Here is a 24,966-nt window from a genome sequence, read left to right as displayed (position 1 = left end):
ATCTTATTTTAAATTGCACATTATGTTGCAAAATGCACACGTATTGAATATTGAATCCTTCGACATCACTGGTTTTATAGTACAAACCGTACATGAATCAGTGCACAACATCTGCTGCTGCTCAGGACTGTCCACAAGATGGCAGCACAACACAGCATTCCTTAATGAGATGACTTTGTTCATATGCTTCAAGACTTCTCTTTTCTCATTTTGTTTTCTTCAGAGAAGGAAATTATGCAAAACATCGAGTACAGAGAAATAAAAACAAATAAAAATCTGCTTACCACCTTCATCCTCGTAGAGAAAAATACACAAACAGGATATGAACATGAGACAATACAAAAACATACCAGGTTGTCCACGGTAACAAACAGCATCCTGAAAACATCATCATTTATTATTATGAATTAGTCACTCCTTATTGACCAATTGAGCTTGTGATTCAAACAGATGGTATATTGCTCCTTGTTCTCATTCTCCACCACAAGAAATCTTTCTTCTAATGAGACCAAAACCTTTACAGTTAATCCAATAACAAACTTAAATATCTTCTGCAGCCGAGTGCAAACACTCATTAAAACATCAGCGAGTCTGAACTCAGAGGTTCGGCTGTTTACAAACGTCTTTTCTCAGCTTTTAATTCCTTCTGATTTGAGGATTTGTCCTCAGAGCTCAGCTCAGTGTCCCCATCCCTCTCAAGATGAACATTTCTCCCCACTGCAGCAAATATCAGAATCCGTTAAATAACAGCAGGGTTTAAAACCAGTGAAGTCAATCATTACTACAATATTTTCCCAAAGGTTTTGGCAGTTTTCAAACTTTTACAAAGGCATAGAAATAACTCTGTTCTCTTTCCGTACATTATACGACCTGCGCAGAAAATAAAGTGGATGTGCTGTTGTGAAACCCAGTTGTGACATTACAGGAGAGGATTAACGGAAAGCCAGAGGCTGTGTCTGAAATCACTCATTAACTATTTAACAGACACTCAATGGTTAACTCTGCACTGATATGGAATTCATGAATTCATAAATACTACTTTTGTCATTGCATTGTGGGAAATTTTGAGAGCACTGTACATAAATGTTACATCAAGGATTCAGACTACTACTGAAACGATCTCCAGTTCCAGCTTCTAAATATGAGGATTTGCCATTTTAAAATCACTCACAAGTTGAACAGGTTTTGGGCTGTTTTTGAGAAAAAACAAGTACTTTGAAGGATTAATCGTGATTGTGATGGATGTTTCTTTTTAGAGGATAAACGATTGCTCAATTAATCATAAAATTATCCACAGATTAGTTGATAATGAAATTAATCTTTAGTTGCAGCCCTAATTCAGACACTCTAATCAGTAGTACATAGGGAGTGATTTTGGATGCAACCAGTGACTCAACAGGAGAAAAGGATCAAATGGATTCACAATAATTACAAAACGCACCTTGAATGTTTGCTGGAAGCCGGAGTGTGTGTGTGAGAAGCACAGAAAGAGAAAGAAAGATTAAGAGACAGAAATCACTGAAAACCGAACTGACTTGTCATGTATCAACGGTTTCCATCTGGAGCTTCAAGTCTGATGAAACACAAGCTAAATAACTAATCACACAGACGGCTGGATCCGAGTCAAGAGTCTGAGAGAGAGAGAGAGGAGTGAAAAAGAGAAAAGAAAAAGATGGTACGGACAGAGAAACAGATACAGAAAGACCTTGGAAAGCAAACATCAGAGTAAAGCCCAAAACTGAAAATAACAACTTCAGCTTCCAAATAGTGTGTCGCCACTGAACGCCTCCTTCCTTAATAAAGCAGCATATTAAAAACCATCTGATGTTGAAATAAAAAGTCTGATTAAAGAGATACATCAGTTCTTCATGCAAAACAGCTAAAATATTGCCATCGAGGTAGCGGTGGACACTGTTCCTTTTCTTTTTATTTACATAGTTTGTTTTTTTGTTGTGTTTTTTGGTAAAAGTTTAGAGATACACAAGACCCTAACAGCTGATACTCAAGTGCAGTGACTGTATATTTGTCAGTGAAAAGTCTGCTCAGGTTCAGCTCAAGTGATGAGAAACATTACATGTTTTGACTCAAAATGAACAAATAGTGTTTTGGAGATGAAGTCTTCAAATGTATAAAGCGTCTGCTGAAGAAAAATAACCAAATATAAAATAAATAAAATCATGTGCAGTTCAATTAAAAAGGTCAAACATGCAAAATAGTGTTCCCACTGCTTAAACAGTCGGTCAGTATGTACCGTTTGTGTTTCTACAGTCAGGATGGGAAACGACCACCGGCCTCACCTGGAAGTTTCTATACTGGGGAAATTAGCCACTGGATTCTTGGATTCACCCCCCCTCAGTGGGGAAGAAGAGGATGTCTAATACCCTGTTGTAGCCAGCAGCTGAAGCTGATATTTGGAAGGAAGAATAATCCAAATCACAGCTGCTGTCTGACGGTGTTGAGACAGGTGAGCACTTCCCATCCTGGGGGCTACTGAGGCAGCGTCCACAACAACCATATGGTCTCATTTCTAAGAATAATTTAGCTTCAATGCCCTCGATTCCTCTCATCACTGCTGAGCCACAGCAGAAAAGAAAAGATGTGGAAACGTGGTCAGATTTTTGAAAACTTGTGAAAAGGCAACACATGCAAAATACTGAATTCAAAAGTGGCAAAAGCACCAGTGAGGTTATGCATTCGTTCGCGTTGCACCAATCCAACTCAGATAGCACACGCTGGATCAGAACGAGTCAGACCATGATGGAAATCAAAAGTGTTTATAGTTGTTCGCACAGCCACACTCGAAGGCAGCCGTCACAGAGACGAGGGAGACGTGATATTGTCTAAATATGGATTTGGTCTCTCCTGGAAGACCTTCAGTGTCGCACTCGGTTGTTAACATGAAGAGTGACAGAAATAGTTGTGTAAGGACTGAAAGAAAAGACAGCTAGAGAGAGAAGTTCAAGCCCTGGCTCCTTCCTCACCTCCCCACAGCCGACCAATCACGAAGCGGATCTGAAAGGCGGACCGTCTTTTTCGGAAAACTACAGAAATGGACGGAAATTAAAATAGGCATTTACGCATATTTATAGCTTTTTATAGATCGACTGCAATTAGTTTATAGTGTTTTATACCAGAAACATGTCGCCTAATAATGATGTGTTTAAAGCAACTGACTCGAGAGAATCTTGGATTTGACACTTGTGGCCAAAGCAGCTGCTGCTGAGCTTTAAATCTATCAATCTATCAAACGGGTCGAAAGAATGGGATAAATATGAAGAATCGATGCCCATCCCTCTCTAAAATACATTTTAAATTAGTGAATTTTGAATGGAGTGGGACCTCCTATTATATTGACAGACTGAATGAACAGACGGCATGTCTTGACGGGGCAGACGGTGTTAAAATACCACAGCTGAGGTTGTGATGGAGTTAAATATCATTAGCAGCCAGTGAAGTAAACACAAACTGCTTCAGAGACTTCAGAAGTGTGAACGCCGCCTGAGCAGGAGCACAGAGAAACATCCAACTGTAAATACTTCTTTTAAAGTTGACATCAGCTGTATCCAGTCGGTAGGTGTGACGGCGTTGTGCTGCTGTAGTGGCGTGTTAGGAGGAGTGCGACTCCGTGTCACTGCAGGGTTGTGCGTCTTTGTCTTTCTCGTCATCGTCACCCAGAAAAAACAGCGGGAACATCCCCAAAATACAGCCGATGGACACTCCGATGGCTTTACCCTGCAGGAGAAGAAGAAAGTAAGACTCCTTCACTTGTTATTCTGCTCACAAACCCTGGAGTAAGACCTATTTATTATATTCATCATTATACTATACTATTTATTTATAGCCTACTATGTTTTTTTTGAGCCATTATCTCAAATGTGCCTTTAATAGATAATAATTTTGATCTGACGCCACTTTCTGCAGACAGCTGACATTGATTTTGTTGGCCTTGGTTTATCTGTGGATCCTCCTCATTATGTGTCGTTTCCTCCTCTTCCTTCCTGCTCCAGTTTAGCTTTATTTCTGTTTTCATTTTGGCAAATTTCATGTAGCTTCATCCCTACCCCTATGGCTAAAGGCTACTTGATGTTAATGATGAATTCCTACTGGCGATATTAAACATTTCACACAAATAAAATAAAATCTCTCTCTCCTCTCGTTTCCATTCTCATTTGTCATCTATCTACTGTTGGCTATACAATACAAAAAAAAGGTATAAAATGGTTAAAAAATAATTTAAATGAATATTAAAACCTCACCATGTGAGAGCTGACCCTGGTCTGCCACATGTCCACCTGTTTGGGCGTCAGATCTGGAACCTGCATCCCCAGTTTGGAAGCCAGAGCCTCCACATAACCTGCAAGACTACATACACACATTTGTCAGTAAATGTCCAGTATAATTACACAATCATTTACCACCCATATGTCAGTTTAATGACATCCTAATCCTTGCCTTAATTATAAACCTAAAGCTGCAGCTAAAGTTACGTCACAATTAAAAAATGTCTAACACTCAAACTGGTTCTCACAAGGATATAAAGATAAAGGAGACACTTCATCCAACCTTCCTAATCAAAAACGAATCACTTATAAAAATGGCATTGAACAGGTTCTCCAGGTGAGAATGAGCAAAAAATAAATAAATACATCACATGGCAAAACAAGACAAAGAAACGTCAGATCATTCATTCACAACTTTAAGTTAAAAAGGCAGCAAACGGAGTGCAGTTCTAACCTGCTCGTCTTCAACAGACTTCACACGTCTACCTCAAAATAAATCTGAACCCTCAGAGATCGTTTATAAAGCTGCTTACCCGAGACCTGCCAAATCTGAAACCAGGTTCCCCAGAGCCGCAGCTGCAAACACACAAGGAGGGAAACACTTTGATTTCTGCTGCTCTGATGAAACACAGAGTGACAGATAAAAAATGCATCACATATAATAAAGGATTTTACCGATTTCTAAGTGTTCCAACAGTAATGTGGAAATTGATTTATAGCACATGTTGATGACTTTAAGGACTAGTTTGAGATTCAGGGAGTCATGTTTTGGGGTGAAATAATGTTACTGCAGATCTCTCTTTTCCTGAGACAGCCAAGGTAAGAGTTACCTGAGTGCTCACAGTCGAAATCAAACATATTTCAAAGGTCATCCGTTCATTTTCACATTTCAGAAGTTTTAGGGAGTATAAGAAGCTTTCAGAGCTCTTCAAGGCATGTGGGAACCCTCTTCTTACCTCTCAGATCCATGTGAGATTCTGAGATGAGGACAATCTCTCACAGACTGCTTTTCACCTTTCACTGCTATAAAACACTTCTGCTTTCAGACAGTCATGGATGTAATCCACCATCAGAGCCTGTGTCGTCCCTCCAACATGCCCCCAACAGTTGAAGAAAACTCACCCACATGCAAAAACCAGAGCCAATGAGTGAAAACACCTAAACTCTACAGTGCCAAGTGGCCCACATACATCTCTGTGTTTTCAGCAGAGAGAAGAGTCCCAACAATAGATCAAAGATGAGAGTCGGTAGGAGTGAGAGAAGGTGTGAAGGCTTTTACAGATTACAGAGCACCTTTGGAAAACCACCGAGACACGAGTCAGCTTCTTCCTCCGTCTGCCTTCGTGGTTTTACTGTCAGCAAAATCAGCTTCATAACAATTCCAGTTAATGTAGTCCATCAACAACACTTGGCAGCTATGAATAATTCACGCTGTGGATCGGATTTTCACAGGGGATTGCTGACAATGTGGTACAAAGACATTTGTTCATGGCCATTAAACCTGGAAAGGTGCTAAGGATGTGTTTGTTTTGCCTTCAGCGAATCTCTGGAGGCATTAAAAGCGACGATGCCTGAAGCTGGCACAGAGTTTCCTGCGGGAACTAAAACTCCAGATGGACGGCTTCAATCCGAGTTTCCTTCAAAGAAAAAGTGGCTGCGGCACCTCTGACACCGATTGTGAATGACAGCGAAGTCAGCAATAAAAGCTGGAAAAGGTCTCCCCTTAATATGGAATCAGTAAACTGGTTGAGCGTCTCTGCAGGATGGATGACGATGAAACAAATATAACGCAGCGCCTGGATGGAGAAATGCGTCAGAGCAGAGCTATTGATCTATCGTCTTCAGCCACTGATCTGCACTTTGCAGAGGAAATTGGAGCCAAGTATCCATGGAAACGGAATAATCTAGCGGTGAAAAGGGGGAGAAAGCGGGCTCCGGTGCCTTCATGGTTTTCAAAGCGTAATAAAGACCCCAACTGAGACCCAGAGCAGCGACCATGATGACAGCAGGCTGTGTCAGGACAACTGATGAGCTGCCAGTTTAAAAAAGATATTTCAGTGCAATTTCATACAACTGTTGGCATCACCTGAGCTACTAGTACGAGTAATAAGAGTCCTCCGGGTGATGGCTGATGGAAGAGGGGGCATCGCTTTCAGACATGTCATGTGCTGTGTGACTTCCAGCCTGAATATAAGCAATAACACCAGACTTTATGTGGTCGTAAGGTGGGGACACTGGGCTGGACTCCCTCTTCACCTCCTCCTGGACGAAGGAGAGAAGGAAGTATTTGTTTCTGGTGTGAAGCCCAAAATATAACTAATAAATTCACTGCTGTGTGGGTTGAAGGTTTTCCTCTATTTTTAAAAAATGACTTCCTGAGAATAAACACATCAGTGTTTTCTCAGGAAAATTGGATTTCTGTCCATGAATTAAGTTTGACCTTAAACACAGAACTGCAGATAACTAATTATAACATTTTTGATGATAAATTATGACGTAACATTTTAGTAAATCAATTCCTATTTAACAAAAAAAAACATTAGAGAGAGAATTACTGAATTTTCTAACCAGTTTTAAAATCACTAAAACACGCAGATATTTTCAAAACTATCTGCAGGTTTTTTTAAAAAATGTATTAAAGTATAATTAGTTATTATAATTTGTATCGTTCCCAATTCCAAAGAATGAATTAACGACTGAAAACTTGCCGCCATCCTCAAAGTAAACATTTGAGCTTTGATTTCAAATAGAGAATGTAATGCAAGTATTTTGGGGAATTTACTGACAAACAGATGTAAAGCTGCAAATCAAAGTTTGAAATGTTGCCTGATAAGTGACTTAAATGCTTCTCCAATCAAAACTGCTGATGCTTAATTCTCTGTCAATCAACTAATGGATTAATTATAAACGGAAAGGAGAACCAGCCAACAAGATGATGAAGTCACTTCAGGTTTCACGGTGACTCGAGTGCAGACTGCCTGGTCCGTTTCTCTACATGTTCTTACCAGCCATGGTGGAGATCCCCAGGGTGACTCCGATAGAGAGTTCAATCTGTGTTCCCTGGAGAACAGGAGACAATAAGGTTCATCCAGACTCAGTGTCAGCACAAGCAGAACAAGTAGACAGAAGAAAATCTGATCTTTAGTCAAGACTTCTATTCCGTTTCAGAATATCTGTGTTTTTCTTTCTGGCAAATTAAGCTTCATCACTGTGTGAAGAAATTCACTTACTGCTGCAATCATGATGGCATTATCAAGGAAGCCAAATCCAACAAAGGGGAGGGCGTTGTGGAACAAAACTGCAAACAAACAGAAGGAAGTAAATAAACAACAGTGGAAGGATTAACAGATAATCTGACATTTGAATGTGTTGTTTTGCACTTTGCTGTCGGTGAAGTGCACAGCGCACATTAATCATCAACCTGGCTGGTACACGAAGAAATGAAATACACCATTTATTCTACACATGTGCTCCCATTCATTTCACAAATATTTGGTACATATTTCTATAGCTGTGAAGGAAAATGTGCTCATGATTTGGTGTGCAGATTGTTTTGGTTCAATTTGAATCAGGACAGAAGCGTTTTTGCGGAGGATTCACAGAACTCACAGAGTCCTGTTTGAATATTAGTGCAAACCGTCTGTACGCTTCCAGTGTGGCTGGTCGTACAATGCTGCAGCTCGCTGGTTGTGACTCAGCATATGGGCTTTTATTCTGAACACCATATGGAGGTTTTGGAAGCTCAACTTTACTAATCCTGGGTCTGGTATCTGTTCTCTTGGTTTAGCAATCTGGGTCGCACGGATCTCCACAGCAATATTCTGCTGTATATGACCCCTGCTGGGCGAAATATCATTAATAACTCTTGTGAGTTCTGTTGAGAGAAAAACGTCTTCAAAATGATGTGGCGCGATTATGAGGTCAGTTATTGAACCGAGGTTGTCTCTCAAGTTCAGACTTCACAGAACAAACTGATTTGATGGAATGATAGACAAGAAAAGCTAATTAGTCTGGTCAGTAACACACAAGCAGCTTTGATTTCTACTTCTGAAAGTATTTATTAAAAAAGCAAACAGTCCTCAAGCCAGAACGGCTGACATCATAGAAACACTGATGGAGGAATTTCAGGTTGCACTTTATTTCCAAGTGTAGAGCAATAGTGTGTGTGTGTGTGTGTGTGTGTGTGTGTGTGTGTCAGATTTAATCTCTCACCATATCTGATCTGGGCTGCAGTCGGCGGCGAAGGCTCCAGGGTCTCTGAGAGGAAAAAAACATCAAAACACATCAAACGTTCGCTCATTAACTGCTGAGGTTTGACTTTAAGCGTCTGCAGCAACACAGAGACAGTTTGCTCAGCCCAGACTCATTACAGTCGCCTCTCATGTTCAACCACCTACACTTCAGTCGACGCTCCACAGTAACTTCTGACAGAGCTACAGTGAAGATCCTGTCCCACACAAACACTGTTACTGTTGTGTAGTGGTAGAAACCAGCACCGTCGCTAGCAGAACTGGACCTACGAGGGTCTATGAGAGCGACAGGCCGGACTCAACTCAAGCTCAGAACCTCCTCAGACACCATTCATCATTAAATAAAGTGATGCAGAAGGTATGACTTTAAAATGATCAGCGTGTCCTCTCACCTGCCACCACTTTTATAACGTCAACACAGAAGTGCCAAAACGCATCATCCAATTAAGTTTCTTCAAAATCAGGCCAGATGTGTTGTTCAGATTTTGACCTTTCATTTCCGCAGCCCGTCAGTGTTGGTTTTAACTGTCAGCAGCAGACAGCCTAAAGCCTCTTCACATTTCATCAACATTACAACAGAAGCGTCTCAGACTAACCATTTAATGTGATACATGGAGACATGAATACAAAACTTTATCATCACAGTGGGAGCCTGGGTATGGAATCTCAAAGCTGCTTGACTTTTTACCAAAACCTACATAAAAACGTCTTTTCCAAAAGGTTTCAAAAAACAGGAACATTTGTCAGATTCTCAGTTTTGTTTACAAACCCTGTGATAAGAAAAGTTCTTTAAATATTAATTTTGCTCAGTACAGAAACTCAGGCAATTATTCTAATACGCAGCCCTACAAGCCAGACGTTACTCCGCCTAGAATGTGTACTTGCTTGTTTTTGAAGGGCTTGCATGATTGATTTCTGGATGATGTTGGACTTCTGAGGCAAAAGTTGGATCAACTTTTTTACCAGACAACCTGAAGACTTTAGTCGGAGCCTCTGCAGCAGGATTGCAGGATTGCCACTGTGCCAACACAGTTCAATAAAAAGAAAGAAGAGTCTGTGTGAAAGCGGCCTCAGAGCAGACTACCTCCAACATGGCTGCCCGAGGTTACAGTATTTCGAGCCAGATGAAAGCTCTCTATGACTCCCTCGAACTGCCATCAGTAGCTTAGACTGCTGCAGCGTTGTCATATTTCACATTTTCTGTTTCTGAACTACACTACCTTTGAGTAGACACAGACACCCAGGAAGACGTTATGGTCACCCATAAGACAACTATTTTCTGGTTCACAAAAAGGTGATTAAATGACGGTTTAGATTTTAACTTCAACTCCTGAAGTCCTGAAGGAAATTTTGTTGGCAACTAGGCATTAAAACACTAATCTAATGTAAAACACATTAAAGCAATATAAAGTTTGAAGTGGCTATATGTCTAACTTAACGAATGAATTATTGCAGGTTTAAGAACACACTGTATATAAAAGATGCAAATATGGCAAAAAAAATAACACTAAAAAACTGCAGCAGATCAAGTAAAACAAATAAGCACTTGTACCATCCTGGACAACAAGTGGAAAGTGCAGTTCTGGGTAAAATAAAGGGCAGGAGTTCACGTGACTGTATGACATTGAGAGATTCAGCTTCACATGCTGGTGTTTATTCTACAGTCTGACTTTAATTGGTACGAGAGCCGCAGAGAAGCAGCAGACTTGAGTTAGTATGTCGAGCACCCTGGGGAGACACTGAGCTGACTCAAGAGAAGTGGGTCACTGGACCAGGGGCCAGACACCAATTGCAGGTATAGATCAATTATAGCAAAAAGATGAACCTGCTGAGTCCTTCCATTCCTGACCTTCCTCAGGGAAACTAAACAGAGAGAGGCCACAGTGTGTGTGTGTGTGTGTGTGTGTGTGTGTGCGTGTGTGCATAAAGAAGCCAGACTCATCTTTCTAAACAAACAGCAGCAGCAGCAGCAGCGTGGACAGAATCACACCTCTCTGACCTTTCCACAGCGACTGGTGGTTCAGAGTCTATTTTAAGATTCAGGATTCGAAGGCTCCTTCCAAACACCACAGCACCTGGTTCTGAAATACACCGGTTCCTTTTACTACTTTACCTGCCAGAACAAGGACCTCTAAATACTGGCTGATTGTCTCTCAATGTGGCTGATCAACAAGACAAGGGGCTGCAACTAATAATTATTTTCATTACTGATTTATCGATCAATCAATCGTATAAACATCAGTCTGTACATCATCACAATATCCTAGAGCTCAAGGTGATGTCATCAATGTTTTTTGTTGGAGCAACAGTTCAATAGTACTATAATATTAAGACCAAGAAAAACAAACAAATTCTTACATTTGAGAACTTGTAATCAAGTGTTGAAGTGTGCGTTTATCAATTATCAAAGTAGTCGCTCTAAAAGACGAAATGTCAAACTGTTGGTTAGATAAAACTATATTCCATCTCCTCCATTCAACCCATCTTCTCCCAAATCAAAGCCTCTCCCACAGCCCGACTATCGGAGAGATTCACACGAGAATCTGGCGCTTCCTCCTGCTTCCTGATAGAATGCTCCAATAAGCTAAAGTTGCCAGGCAACAAATTCCTTTCCGCTCACTGAGCAGTATCGCTTAGCAACAACATTCATCCAGGAAGTGACACAGGGACTCAATGGAGGGTGTAAGGAAATTTTAGGTATCAAATTACAATTTTGCTCTTCACACATTTTTCAAACCAACAGGACTCCACTCTGCTGTGGAGTCACAGGCCTCAGGTGCAGCCAACACTGAGCACTTCCACCACAGCAGCAGCGAATAGGTAAACTGCTCGAGGACGCTTATTCTCCACTCTTATTTAGGAAATTCCCAGAGTCTAGGACTGCCAAACCGAGAAGAGTCTTAGCAGCATCACACATGGGACGACTTCGCCCTTCAGTCTGTGCAGCACAATATGAAGCCTGCATGTCAGCATTTTACAAACTAAACTACATTTGAAAGTTCACATAGCTGTTGAAACAGCCTGCTGCTCTCACATTTCTCATCACACTCATGTTTCCTGAATGTATTCTCACCCTACACCATGAAATCAACAGAGAATCCACTCAGATGTATTATTGGGTTTTGTTTGAGATGTTGGTACTTTTGCACACCCCATTTTAAATAGACATTCATTGTAATTTAAGTCCCTGTATATGACTTTAAGATCATTCTGTAATACCAATGCAAGTGATAAGTGATGTTTGGGAGAGCAGTGACAAGCAGAACATATGTAAATGTACCTCCAGGTTAGATTAATGCCCACAGAAAAGGCATTTCTGTCTCATGGACGTCCACTGAATCTAAAAGAGAGGATCTGTGAGAGCTGCATCATTTCACCGTTGGTGCATATCATCCATTAAAAATGATTTATGTCCCGATTATACATATGTAAACAAAAATAAATCTAGGTCTGCCTCTGGAATATTCTTTATGAAAACATTATATCTGCTTCTATTTCATTTATTTAATTTACTGGAGAGTTTGTTGCACTTTATTAGTATCTTAAAACAGGGAGTGTTTAGCCTTTGTTGGAATATTGTAACAGCAACAGACCAGTTTAATCTCTGAATCGGAGCAGCTATCCTTTTAAATCAACATTGATCCTGAGTCTAATTATAAAAGCACAAACAGAACATCCATCGCTCCCCAAAACGCTGGTACAGTCAGCTCATTAAAAGCGTCTTTCTCTCTGGGCCAAGGCCTTGATTAAAACACGTTTTCATCTGAAATTCTTTCATGTTGGTAATAAGCAAACGGAAACAAAACTTTTCAGTTGCTTGATCAGGAAAGCAATTAATGTGTTCAGTGTCAGCGCCACGGTGGTTTAAATATCACAAACTTAAGGAGACACCTCAAATGGCATGATGATACGGTGTATCTGGGCCTATAGCAGCAGCTGAGTATGGTATGTTAGCTGGTCAGTGATCAGCCAGTTGACAGTACTTTCCTAAAGAAAAGATCATGGCACATTTCTGCAGCGCGGTCACAGGCTGAGCAGCCCCTGAACAAGGCTCTTAACCCAGATAGATCAGACTGTGGTTGTACTGTGACTGAAAGGGAGAGCTCAGTAAGTGCTTTCAGAGAGGAAACACTTGGAGACATATCGCTGGGCTGAGGCGGAAAGGTTGATGTACCAATAAAAACTAAATGTGACAAAGTGCAATGGAAACAGACTGAATAAATCATGACTAAATAAAGCATGTGACTTATTTGTCACCGAAGCTTCTGCTCTACTGAAGAGCGATGAGGAGACTGTTAAAGTTCCTCAAATTAATACATGAAACTAAAATAAATGTTATATTTCCTCATCGTTTGAGGTTTGACTGGCGCTCTTTCAATTACATCGTCTTGTTGTGCCCTCTTCTTCTGCAATAATTTAAATGGCACCCCACCGGAGAATTGAAGCCACATGCCATCACCGTCGACCGCTGTGCTGCCAATGATGCTGCTTTTATCCACCCCAACTTACAGTATGGAGCCTGACAAGTCTCTTCTGGACTCACTCCAAACTTTATTTTGTTGTCCCTACTAGTGGCAAAGATGGAAGAGCAAACTTAACTTTTCATCCATCCAAGAACTTTGTTTTGTGGTGTGTAATGAGCGTCACAGCCTCACGGGGGCCTCTGGAGTGGCTGTCGACTTCTTGTCGTTTTGAGAGAAGAATATTCATTTCAAATGCGCTGCTGAAAATATATCAGGCCACACAGTGGGAATAACCCATTTACACCCTTTCTGATTTTGCCTTCCTAATGACTGCAGTGTGAATACAAACACTGGGACTCCTGGGAAAACATGTCCAGAAATAGATCTGACTGACGCGGGCAAAACATTAATATCACTACACAATCTGCCAACAGCAGCAGATTTGGAGTCAGATGAGTAGATGCAGAAGAGTTGTAGCTCTCAGCTGCAGAACATCTCATAAAGCACATAATGACAGCAGTGTGGGACTAACACAGTTCATATGTCAGCGTGAGTCAATCAAACATAAGCTGACGGCGCGCATGTGTGTGTGTGTGTAATTAAACATCAGCAGATGTTGCTTCTATCTGCTGTCAGACTGCTGATTAAGAGTGGAACTGCTTCCTGCAACACACACTGCACACCTGACAATCACACACCAACAACAGTTGGTACTTTTCTGCAGTTATAAGTGAATATTCCTGAATAAATCATCACTTAACTTGATAAGTCACGGTTTTAGTTGATGCTGATATTCTTTAATTTCATTGTGATGCCGTTACACTGTCCCTGTAAGAACTGCTGCAGATGTGAACCTAAAAAAAAGAATTGATTTATTACTGAACACCACACTAGTTTCAATCACTGAAGGATTTGAGCTCTAATTACATCGACTCAAATGTGGAAAACATGACATTTATTTTGACATTTGCAATTAAGAACATCTTTTGTGTTCTTTCCGTGTTTTGGCAGTAGGTGGATCCTTGCCCTTGAAAACGTCCCAGTAAGATGTGACAACTGTCACAACTGCCACCAGTGAAAACAAGAAAAACATAATGCCCTCAATTCCTGAGGGTTTTTAGAAACGCACAGAGCGGTAGATAATACTCAAGGACTGCTTATTGTCACATTAGAACAGAAATGGCATCTTCATTCAGCCCATAAAGAATGAACTCTTATGGTCTTGTAATTAACCAATCAATCATCCTCTTATCAACTTATATACATAGCAATATATCAGGCATGCTCTCAAGCAAATAAGGTCCGGTAACCTGGAACGGTCATCTTATTTACTATTATACCTGTTGAAGAGCTTACGAAGACTAAGGACACTGCATTTAAAAATAGCAGCATTAAAGGATAAGGCTTACAATATTTCATTGTAAACAAATTCCATTAAAAGTTCAACACCAATGACGTGTTAGTCTCTCAATTCTTTCTGCCATCTGTACCCTGTCTGTGGCTCTCAGCTCGAAGTCCATTTGTTTAACGGGACAGATCACTAAATCACTAATGATCAGATCAGGGCAAACAGAAGACAACAATGTCCGACTGCATAATGAGGTGACAACAAATGGACAATTATTGTTATTGCTACAAAGAGCTTTGAGTCCTCTAAAATCTGAAAAGCCGCATTACAGCTAAAATCTACTGAACTTGTCTTTCAACGGTTTTCTATAAATCTCTTTGCTTCTTTGAGACAAACTCTTCGTCCACACTTTGAGAATGTTTTCAGACAAGGTTTGTTCTAATATCATAATTATTATTGTTTAAACAGCTGTTTCTGCTTTAATTGAAGAGATATCAGAGAATGGCAGAAGACAGACTGTCATGTCATACGCACACACACACACACAGGACGTTTCTTTCTATTAAAAACTCTGGATGCCAAACCTTCATGTGGAGTAAAATTAATTGAAGAATACTCATCACTGTTTTCACTCTGTTGTCTTCTAATTGGTTTTCAGGCACACTTTCCACATCAAACCTCCAGGCGTCGGATTCTTCACTTTCGATGAGTTCAGCGTGATGAATGTTGACACTGAAATATGACTCAGTCTGATTAAATCCATCACTGAAAATTAGGCTGTGCTCAGAGCTGTGCTGTGAATACAAGTTGCCATTACAACTGGAGGTAAAACACTCAAGAAACTGACAGTGATTCAAAACTGCCTCTGTGGAATCCAGTTTACATACTGTGAAACAATCTTTTACCTGCTTTTACTGTGGATTCTTTCCACCAAACTGCCATATGCAATCAAATTAAAAATACAACATATGGCCAACAGTATGTGGACAACCCACATGCATATTACACCCACATGTGGTTGCTGACCATTCCAACCATGGCCATTAATCGGCTGCTATAACAGCCTCCACTCTCCTCTGGTTTCAGGCTTTCTAACAGATCTGGGACCAGTCAAGTTCTTTCACATCAAACTGGGAAAACAATTTCTTTACGGACACGAGGACATTGTCATGTTGGAACAGGAAAGAGCCTGTTGCCACAAAGTTGGAAACACACAATTGTCTAAATTCTATTTGGGGTATTTGGGGTATCCACAGATTTGGCCATATTATGTAGCAGTTGTTCATCGCTACAGCTGGGTTTCACTAAAATACAGGTACTGCAAATACTATCAATCAATAATCATATCTCCAGTGGCGAAATGCATCACCTCTTTCAGCAGCTTTCATCCAGGAAAAAAAACATGTGATGCAATCTGGCAAGGCGCTGCATTGACCGGTCAAACACGAGTCAGCATACATTCCTTGTAATTACTTTGTAATGTTAATGACAAATTTCTGTTCACCTGGTGATCGTGTGGACAAGATTGAATTATCGTCACTGTGATACTTTACAGAGTTGTAAACCCTTCTTCATAGTGTTAATAAACGCTAAGCAGTGACAGGTCTTCAAAGTGAGGGATCTATGACTAAAAGTGGCCTTCTCAGATTGTGTTCTCACTGCTACCTGAAACAACATGCACCTCCACAGACGTACTGCCATGCTAGCTCCCTCACTGCAAACTGGCACAATGATTTACAACATTTATGGACACATAAATCAATGATAAAAATGTTTGTTACATTAAACAGTTTGCCTTCTTACTTTGCAGACCACGCCTATATACTTCCTTAAGAAACTGAAAATGCTCTGTGAGTATGCTGTCAATGCATAACCAACATTTCCTCCAGCAGCTCGACAGTAATATCCTTGCAGTGAAGAAAATTGATTATAATACATTTGGGGGGGGGGGGGCGGTGTTTTACACCTATTTTGTCAGTTTTACACAAGTGAAGTAAAGAGGTGAAGAGCTGCCGGCACATACTGCAGTTAAAATACATCATCGGTGACACTGCTGCAGGTTATTTTTTCCTATTTCAAGTTTTTACAGTCAACTTTCCAAACTCTTCAGACCTGTGCAGGAACGCTGACATTTTTCATTTGGGTAACAAGCTCTTGGGACATAACAGGACTCTGCTGAGAGCAGGTCTCTGCTTCCTGCCAGACAGACAACAGGGAGAACACAACAGATAATGCAGCTCTGCTGTCGAACTGGAGGACAGCAGATGTGCGCTGAAAATAACAAAAGGACATGTAGTCGACATACTGCCAGCAGTTAAGCTGTTGTTGAAAATGCGACATTAAGATGTCTCTTGTCTTTGTTTCAAACACAAAGCAGCCACCTCGTGCGGAGTTTAGCTCTGCTGTGGACTTTCTGCCTGACAAACAGTTTGAAACGACACTTGGCTCAGTAGAATCACAGGCTACGAGGCTAACATAACAGAGCCAAACACACATCTCTGCAGGTGGCAAGGTGTTTTCAAACTCTTCCTGTATTTCTTCACCCTCCATCTTTATGTAATTGTCAGCTTTGAGATGCGGAGGGGATTCATCTCAATCTCCCAGCATGCGGCAGCACTTTCGGCTCAGTTGAGAGCGATTACGTGCTGCTGTCGACCTGGAAGACTCGGGCACTGATTTAAGGAGGCAGCTCGAGTTTCGGAGTGAAGGCCTAATTTATGTGCCAGCCAAACGGCATCTCTACTTTAATCTTACTCAAACTTCCCAGGTGCTGCTGCTTCACTTCAACAGATTGTTCATCTGTCTCACGCCTCAGAGGAAATCACTGCTTCATTTCCAACTTCCACAGCACTCTATGATATTGACAAGTTCCTGAGGTGTGTTGGCACACTGCAGGGAGTGGATGAGTGAACACACACACTGTGCTGTGTGTTTACTGTTATTATAGGTATATGGAGGATAAACACCGGTTTCATTCTCTATGCTGAGTGTGCTGGAACAATGAAGCCTCCACTACATCAGATAAATGAGGGTTTGAAAAGTACTCTACATTTTATGTTTATTATCACTCATTGAACCTGAATCCTTGCGATCCTCTAACTGAATGCATTTAGGTTTAACTCTAAATAACTCTAAGTAGCCTGCAGTTCTTCATTCATAACACTGAGCTGCACAAACAGCAGAGTGAATAAGTTCATAAACTGATCATGTCTACCACCGTCTACTTCATCCAGTTCCAAACTTGAAAGCTGGAATGAGATGGTTATGATGTCGATACCTACAGCTGCACTCAACAGCATTTATATGAAAACAAACAAACAAACAAACAACTGCACCTGTGTTTGCTGCAGCTCAGGGAAGTGTCCTATTCCTACTAATTAATTCCCTGTAGATTTGTACCATTTGTCTGAATTAATTTCAAGCGTCTATTATTGTCGCTGGTGGGAAATGTTCTCTGCACAGACACACACAACAAACCTGAAAAGAAAAGGCAAACCTCCAGCACCCGATCCAAAGAAGAATGCAACAACTCTTCATACTTTTCACCCCAACAACCCCCCAAGTTTTCAGTCCAGGGTGTATGGTGTCACTGTTTGCTCCAGCTACAGTAAAACACTAGTAAAAGCCAGGGAAACATTTGTCAGGATAAAAGGGCTGGAGTGCACTGTTAGCTAAAATGTAACCCACCCGCAGCCTGAACCACATGCTGGTTCACTGGGTGTGTCACACGTTCAGTGGTTAATTATAAGCTATAGTGCAGTATGTGTCCAGTGAGCTGCACCGCAAACAGAGGATTTATTATGAACAGCAGCACTGTATTAACATGAAGAAAAGGTCGCCTCGCAATGTCCTGCCCTTCGTTTCTTTAGAGACCAAATGAGATAATGTTATCCCAAGAGTGTGCGCTGAGCAACAATAATGCAAGATGTTGAAATGTTGAGCCACAGCATCTTATGTAAAATAAGACTATTTTAATCTCCTCATTATAATTTGGCACTCTGCATTTCTGAGAAGTGTTTTCTTTCTTTGACAAGAGGCACAATTTGCACATTGCTTACACACACTGAACCTGGAATGAACAACTGGTCCATCAAACTTTCGGTCCATCCGTTAGATATATAAAATCATTGGATCTGATTCCCAGTTGGTAAACTACCCAGTCTTTTTCTCTCCTGGGTCTTTTTTATTAGCAAAGAGCGGTGTCAACATCATTTAGATTGCAGGTTTCTCACTTTTAGTTCGCACTTAACATCATTTTTGGACGTTATACATATTAATTGTGTAAAAGGCAAAAATAAAGACTTTGGCTGTTTTCTGGTAAATGTGCTCTCTGCAAGGCAGTTTATGTACTCGAACGTTGGTTAGAAAATAAAAAACATAACTAACATCACTCTACAACCACAAGTGGACTGTTTGTCTCCAACAGGACCGACAGAGTGACTCAAAGTTGACTCTTTAAAGCAGCTAACTAGCTGATTGCATCATGTCAATTCCATGGATATCATATCAATATTTAAAGCTAATCAACACCAGTATAAGTAACTTAAATTCAGGTGTAAATGTAAGTATGTTGCACCAGATCTTTGAGTTTCTGTTGTTTGCACAATTAAAGCTAAACCTGGATTTGGATGTAATAAAATATAAACCCACCCGACTCCATCCAGTGCATACCCACTAAGCTTTGGCACAAAATCAATATCCCAATAAATATCAAGAGTCTTTTTCTGAAGCACAGATCCATGTTCAGTGACACTCACAGCTGACGTACAATAATAGCCCAAACACAGAGCTGTCCTCACACAAACCCTGAACCACCATATGCTGCTCTGGAAGGAATTTTCTGAGCTGCAGATTGAAAAGTTTAAGTTTGACTTTTATTTCTGGAAGGCCACGTTTTCAATTTTGGAAGTGATTACAGATAATCATTACAAACAGTCTGTATTAGGTCATTGATCTACAGGATTGTGGCATAACTTAATTCAGCCAACTGAGCTTTTTGGAGAACTAATTTAATCTTAACAGCGAAATGGAAACTAAAAAACATTCTTAAAAGGCACTACCATTATCTCCAGTACAGCCTTTTACTTTTCTGTCAAACTGACACATAAGTAACGGCAGATTCACACTTTTATTCTGCGTTATAATTGGACTCAGTGGGACATCATGCTTCAAAGAACATGGACATAGTGTTGGAGTTCCAGCCAACATTTCCTCGATACTGTGCATCAACACCTCAGTGTTTTTCTCTTCTTAAAGCCAAGTGACAAACATTTCTGTAAATAATACTAATTTCTTTCTCAAATGTTTTTGGGACTAAATATCTCAAAAGAACCAACATACGAGCATGAAAAGTCATTAAATGATATTGATATATACTGTAGATATTGATGCATTTGTTAAGAGATATTACAGTGTTTGATTACGTCTATATTACAGAGCCCTGGCTAATGAGCAGCTCAGCTTTTAGCAACTGAGGCTCCCGTGCCTTCTCAAAGGGTGATCAGCTCAGCTCAGGCTTCTCAACAGTATCATTTTGTGTGAAACTAATGCAGGTTGAAGAGTGTGACAAGAGACCTTTACGAGTGTCCCGCTGTGTCTGCTGCTTCTGTCACATACATGCAAATGGTCTTTCCTGGGGAAGATGAATGGATGGACGAATGCTAGTCAGAAATACTTCTCCCCGGGCGGTTTTTCTAAATTAGTCTACCCCCCTTTTCACTTGTCACCCACATGATGACAGCATCAATACCCAATTCAATTATATGGAAACCAAGCCCATCTCTGGAGCATCATTAGTGAGAACAACATATTAGCAGTGCGACATCAGACAAATGACTGTGGAGAACAAACAAACTGTTACCACTCAATAATCCTGACGTAGAGGACGTCGGAGCGTTAATGATAAAAAAATTCTCTCTGTGTTTGGACGTTATTGCCAACCTCTTCATAAACCAACCTGTTCTCAGGTGTACTCTGTTTTTCCTTCCTCCTGGATCTGAACTCCTTTTGTTAGGTTTTGAGGATGCATTAAATTCAGGAGGAGGTGCATACACTTCAAAATCCTAACCAACTGCCGGCTCCACATGCAGCACACCATGACTGAGTTTTGCAAAAATCAGAGGATCACAGTCAGATTTTTCTAGATCGAATCATAATGGCTCAACAACTCTGATGCTCACTGGTAAAGTGAGGGGAGGGTCCTCCCTCACAAAAGAGCCTTGGCTGAGTACAGACACCAGCTTGCAGAGAACACTTTAACCAAATAACAAGTTTAATTTTGGCCCGTTGTCAAATCAGTCACAGAGTTAACATGAATTAGTTACAGGACGCACCGGTGCTGAGCCCGGCTGTGGTAACACAGAGCCGCACTGCTACACAAACACGCTGCGGTGGACAAAACACAGCAGAGTTCAGTAAAGAATCGATGGGATTTTGTTCGGTTTTAATTCAGCAGATACCGATCCTTCAAAATAAGCCTGGATCGGCCCTGATACCGATACTTAGGATCAGCTCAGGACATCTCTAGTAAAGCCCAATCGATATTGGATTACTGAGGCTCGCACCAATATTGATATTTGAGTTTTAAAAAATCCATTGATGATAAATCAATCGATATTAATTTATTTTAACATAAACATCTTTGACAAGTATATGTTCTGAGAGGGACAGTGAAAAAACCTTCAGTCCTCTCCTCTGGTGGACAGATAATGTAACAGAGACTCTTTTTCTAAACCACCTCAAACATTTCTTTGGATTTCTGTACAGCAATTTCTCACAATAATAAAGACCCCATTCCACTTAGGAATGTCACCATGCCAGTGAGCCAGCATGCATAAACACCAGAGTCCTGGAACGGACACATCTAAATGGAACGCAGTCATTATTGAAGTTAAAGTTACACCTGTATTTGACAAGTCCAAGTATCTGCTGTGACAAAGGCCTTTACGTGTCACACGATCTCAGCTTCGTGTGACTTCACATTTTCTCTACTGGTACGTCGACGTCGAGCCGCTGCAGTTAAGAGCCTCTGCTAAATGTCTGACACGTAGATGTGATGTTTTAATGAGCCTGCAGCTCAGAGTAACACTGACTCACTGGGAAGAAAATGTTTCACAGCTCAACAGCAAATGCTTCCGATTCTCTTACTGTTCTTCGATGGCATCTGGCTCATTAGTAGTAAAAGTAAAGGAGGGGGCGCAGACAGTTGTTTATTAGCGAGGACTCATTCCTACACTGGGCCATCTAATTAATATGCAGCACAATGCTGCAGAAAGAGGCGCTGCTTTGGTGGCCGACTCTGCACTGTCTAACTTAAAAATACACTTTACCAAACACTCTGAGCTCAGACATACTCTTACTTACTTTTGGATATGTTTACATACAGAGAAGAAATCAAGTTACTGTGAGGAATCAGGTTAAGGCAGGAAATCGTAGAAGGTGGTGACATTATAATAACCCGGTTACTGTGTGCTTTGACTTGTTGTTGTTCTGATCCAACATTGAAAATGAGCGCTTTTCATCAACTAATGCAGAAAACATTGTTATTCTCTTCTCATGCATCAGTGAAATATTTACAGAGATAAATACAGACAATCACTGGGTTACTGACGTGCATGTAAACATAACCAGCCAGTGTTCATTTTTTCCAATCACAGATAATGTTAGGGATCATGAAAGTCTATGGATCACTGGGATTATAACCCACCAGTTCCCATAGAAGCTCAACAGCACTGTTGAAGAGGAGAGGGAGGGAGGTCCTACTCAAGTCCTCATAACCAAAAGCCATAAAATGCTCAGCCCAAACTTTTGTTGTCTTTTCATCCATCTGATCATTTCTATTTTTTTTGTAAAAAGAAAAGTGTAATTTTCCTTGAAACTACAAGCGAGGCAACGCTGCAAATCCATTCCTAAATCCAATTTAGTGTATTAAAAACTGAATAAAATGCTGCTGCATAGTAGGCGGATAGATTAGCAGCCAGAAAAGGGTAACAATTTCCTAAAAATGTGCCTACATGTCATCTTACATAATACCCTGAAAACGCAGTTTGGGTGCACAGTGCTAATGAGAGCGCTGTGTTACACAACAAAGTGATGAGGAGTCTGAAGGCAACTGAAACTCTTTGAAATCTTGGCAGCGTGTCAGCATTTTACCATGTCAGCATTATCTGACTGTACTGACAAGATGGGGGGGCAGTGGGATACTGCAGAGACGAGGAGGACAGTAAACGCACCGTGAGACACTGAGGACGCAGAGCACCTGGTGATGTACTGAAGTTTGTGAGATGAAAGTGAGATTTACACGTCTGTGGTGTCGCCAAACATTTTGAAGTCTAAAATGATTCTTTTATTATCAGCTTTTACTGAATTAACCCCAAGAAGCTCTGATGACTTTACTCTGATGTTTCTACTCCTGATTCGGCAGCTGATTTTACTATTTCAGTCCTACGATGAGTCACTCTGGTTTTGGTTTGGTTCACATTGAGACTGTTTTTTTTTTTTTTGCTAAACAGAAAATACCCTCTGGTGACTCATAAGAGGAAATGTATACACGTGCTACACACACACACACACACACACACACACACACACTCGCCTGCCTGTGTCCATGCCCACTGACAGCACACACGCAAAAGGAAATAGTCTCAAACCACACACAACGAGGCGTTTAGGTGCCACTATCAATTTTTTCAATTAAAAGATGGACTCAGGAAAACTTTACTGGCAGAACATACCCCTCATATTTCAGCTGGGGTTTATGAGTGCTGAACGATGTCGGCCCCTCCTCTGTGACATGATGTTTTTAAGCTTCCCAGACCATCAGTGCCAGCATGTCACATTACATTAGAGTTGCCATGATTACAAGTTTCAGGCTTGGAAATACTGTTCGCTCCAACATCCCAGTCCGAGTCCTGATGTATCCGACTTGGTGCCGAAGCTGCTCATCAGCTGCTAATCACTTCTCGTTAAAGAATGAGCTCTACAGTTATTTAACAAGAAAAAAGTAAACATAAGAAAGGGAAAGATCATTTTATTTATTTGCCACATAGGCCACTGTTTCAAGTCAGCATATGCAGAATTAAAATGAAGTGGAAACCACTCAGATGTTTGTAACGCTCGGGTTTTGGGAGTGCAACCAAATGCTAATTCAACAGTGTGGCACCACCTGTCCTCAGTTTGTACTATGTTCAGGTGTCAGCGTTACATTTGTTATTTTCAGCCTCAAACTTTACTTCTTAAGTAAATGACCTGATAGGTTCCAATATTAAAGTTTATTAAAGTTGTAGAGGACCACACCCCTTTGCCAGTGTTGTTGCAGTTTCTACAGCTGCCACCTGATGTTACCACAGAGCCTCATTTTACAGACAGCACCTTCAAATGTCAACCAGTCGCTAATTAGCAACACCTGGTTCACCTGTGGCAGGTGTGGCCTTTGAGGGCCAACAGTCTGCAGGTCTGCACTTAAACAAGGACCCCACCCACTGCTCAGCACTCCTTAAAGCAGAGAGGAAGAACCCATCTCCTGCTGAGGTCATAGCTGTTTGCTCCTGCACTTGTACCAAGAGTGAAATAAAGGTGCATGTAAATATCGGTCATTGTAGGAGCGGGAAAATATCGCGTGTACCTGTGACCTGTCATTCAATCTCAGAGCTTCTCACCTTTGACCTGCGCGGTTTCTTTCTTACCTTGAGCGATGGCTATGGACTCGAAACTCTGCAGCTCCTTCAGTAAACACGTCCTCTCCGTCGGCTGAAGGCGGTAAATAAACTCTTTGGCTCTCTTGGGGGAGTTGAGCGGCTCCTTCGGCTCGTTTCTCCCGTGTGTTCCCAGGCAGCAGCTCGGGATGTGTCGCCCTATCCCCGGCAGCCTCGGCACTATCACCACCGCCGGTGGGAACTTCAGGACAACCGGCGGGAGAGCTCTCTGTAGGCACAGCTTCAGCATTGTGGCGAAATAAATAACTACTTCTCCCGAGTCCGTAAAATGTAAAACCTGCTGGGAGGGGGGGGGGTTTCCGTCGTCGTCTCTCCGCTCCAGCAACGACTGGCGCTCGGGCTGAAGTTGTTGGGTCCTACTAACGTTAGCTAACGTTAGGTTCGACCTCAGAGAGAAAGAAACCGACGACTTTTGACGACCGTCTCTCTGAAACTCGGGTTAACTTTCAAGCCGCCGTGCATATCTTCCTTCCGTGCCGTCCGCCGGCTAAACCTTCTCATGATCTGTCGGACTCGGCGGTCAGGAGTTCGGCACATGAAGTTCAAGCTAAAGCCGAACAAGAATCAAGACATGTCAAGTCGGCCGGAATTAAAAAAGCACACTTCCGGCGGCAGCTTTCAAAATAAAACATGTTGCTTCCGGTCATACCTTTTCATAATGATGTAATTCTCCTACGGTCCCCTGTAGGCATGGATGGAACCCGGTACAGGCCACCTCACCCTTTGGGCCCCCGTCACCTCCTACAGACCCTCTGTAATTAACATTTCTTGTTGGAAAGTCACGGAGCTCAGTTAAAAGAAGGGATGTCAATTTGTCTTGGATTGTACAATATCAAGTCTGAGGCGTGTCACATTGTGCGACTGAATGAAACACATGATCCATCTGTGTTATTCTCATGTTTTACACAGAAA

The 24,966-nt window shown here is 41.3% G+C and overlaps 1 protein-coding gene across 1 annotated transcript; it reads right to left on the bottom strand.

Moving 5' to 3' along the window:
- Positions 1-3,606: 3,606 nt before the first annotated feature.
- tmem65 (transmembrane protein 65) lies at positions 3,607-24,283 on the bottom strand. Its single transcript, XM_070922084.1, has 7 exons — positions 24,025-24,283; positions 8,493-8,537; positions 7,511-7,578; positions 7,286-7,340; positions 4,814-4,856; positions 4,257-4,362; positions 3,607-3,732 (listed from the first exon to the last, which is right to left on the bottom strand). Exons 1-7 carry the CDS (start codon positions 24,281-24,283, stop codon positions 3,607-3,609), a joined length of 702 nt encoding a protein of 233 aa, XP_070778185.1.
- Positions 24,284-24,966: the final 683 nt, after the last annotated feature.

The sequence above is a fragment of the Enoplosus armatus genome, chromosome 16, assembly GCF_043641665.1.
Source record: "Enoplosus armatus isolate fEnoArm2 chromosome 16, fEnoArm2.hap1, whole genome shotgun sequence".
Lineage (NCBI taxonomy): Eukaryota > Metazoa > Chordata > Actinopteri > Centrarchiformes > Enoplosidae > Enoplosus > Enoplosus armatus.
The sequence above is the reverse complement of the archived record's forward strand: the minus strand, read 5'-3'. Positions and strand labels throughout refer to the sequence as shown.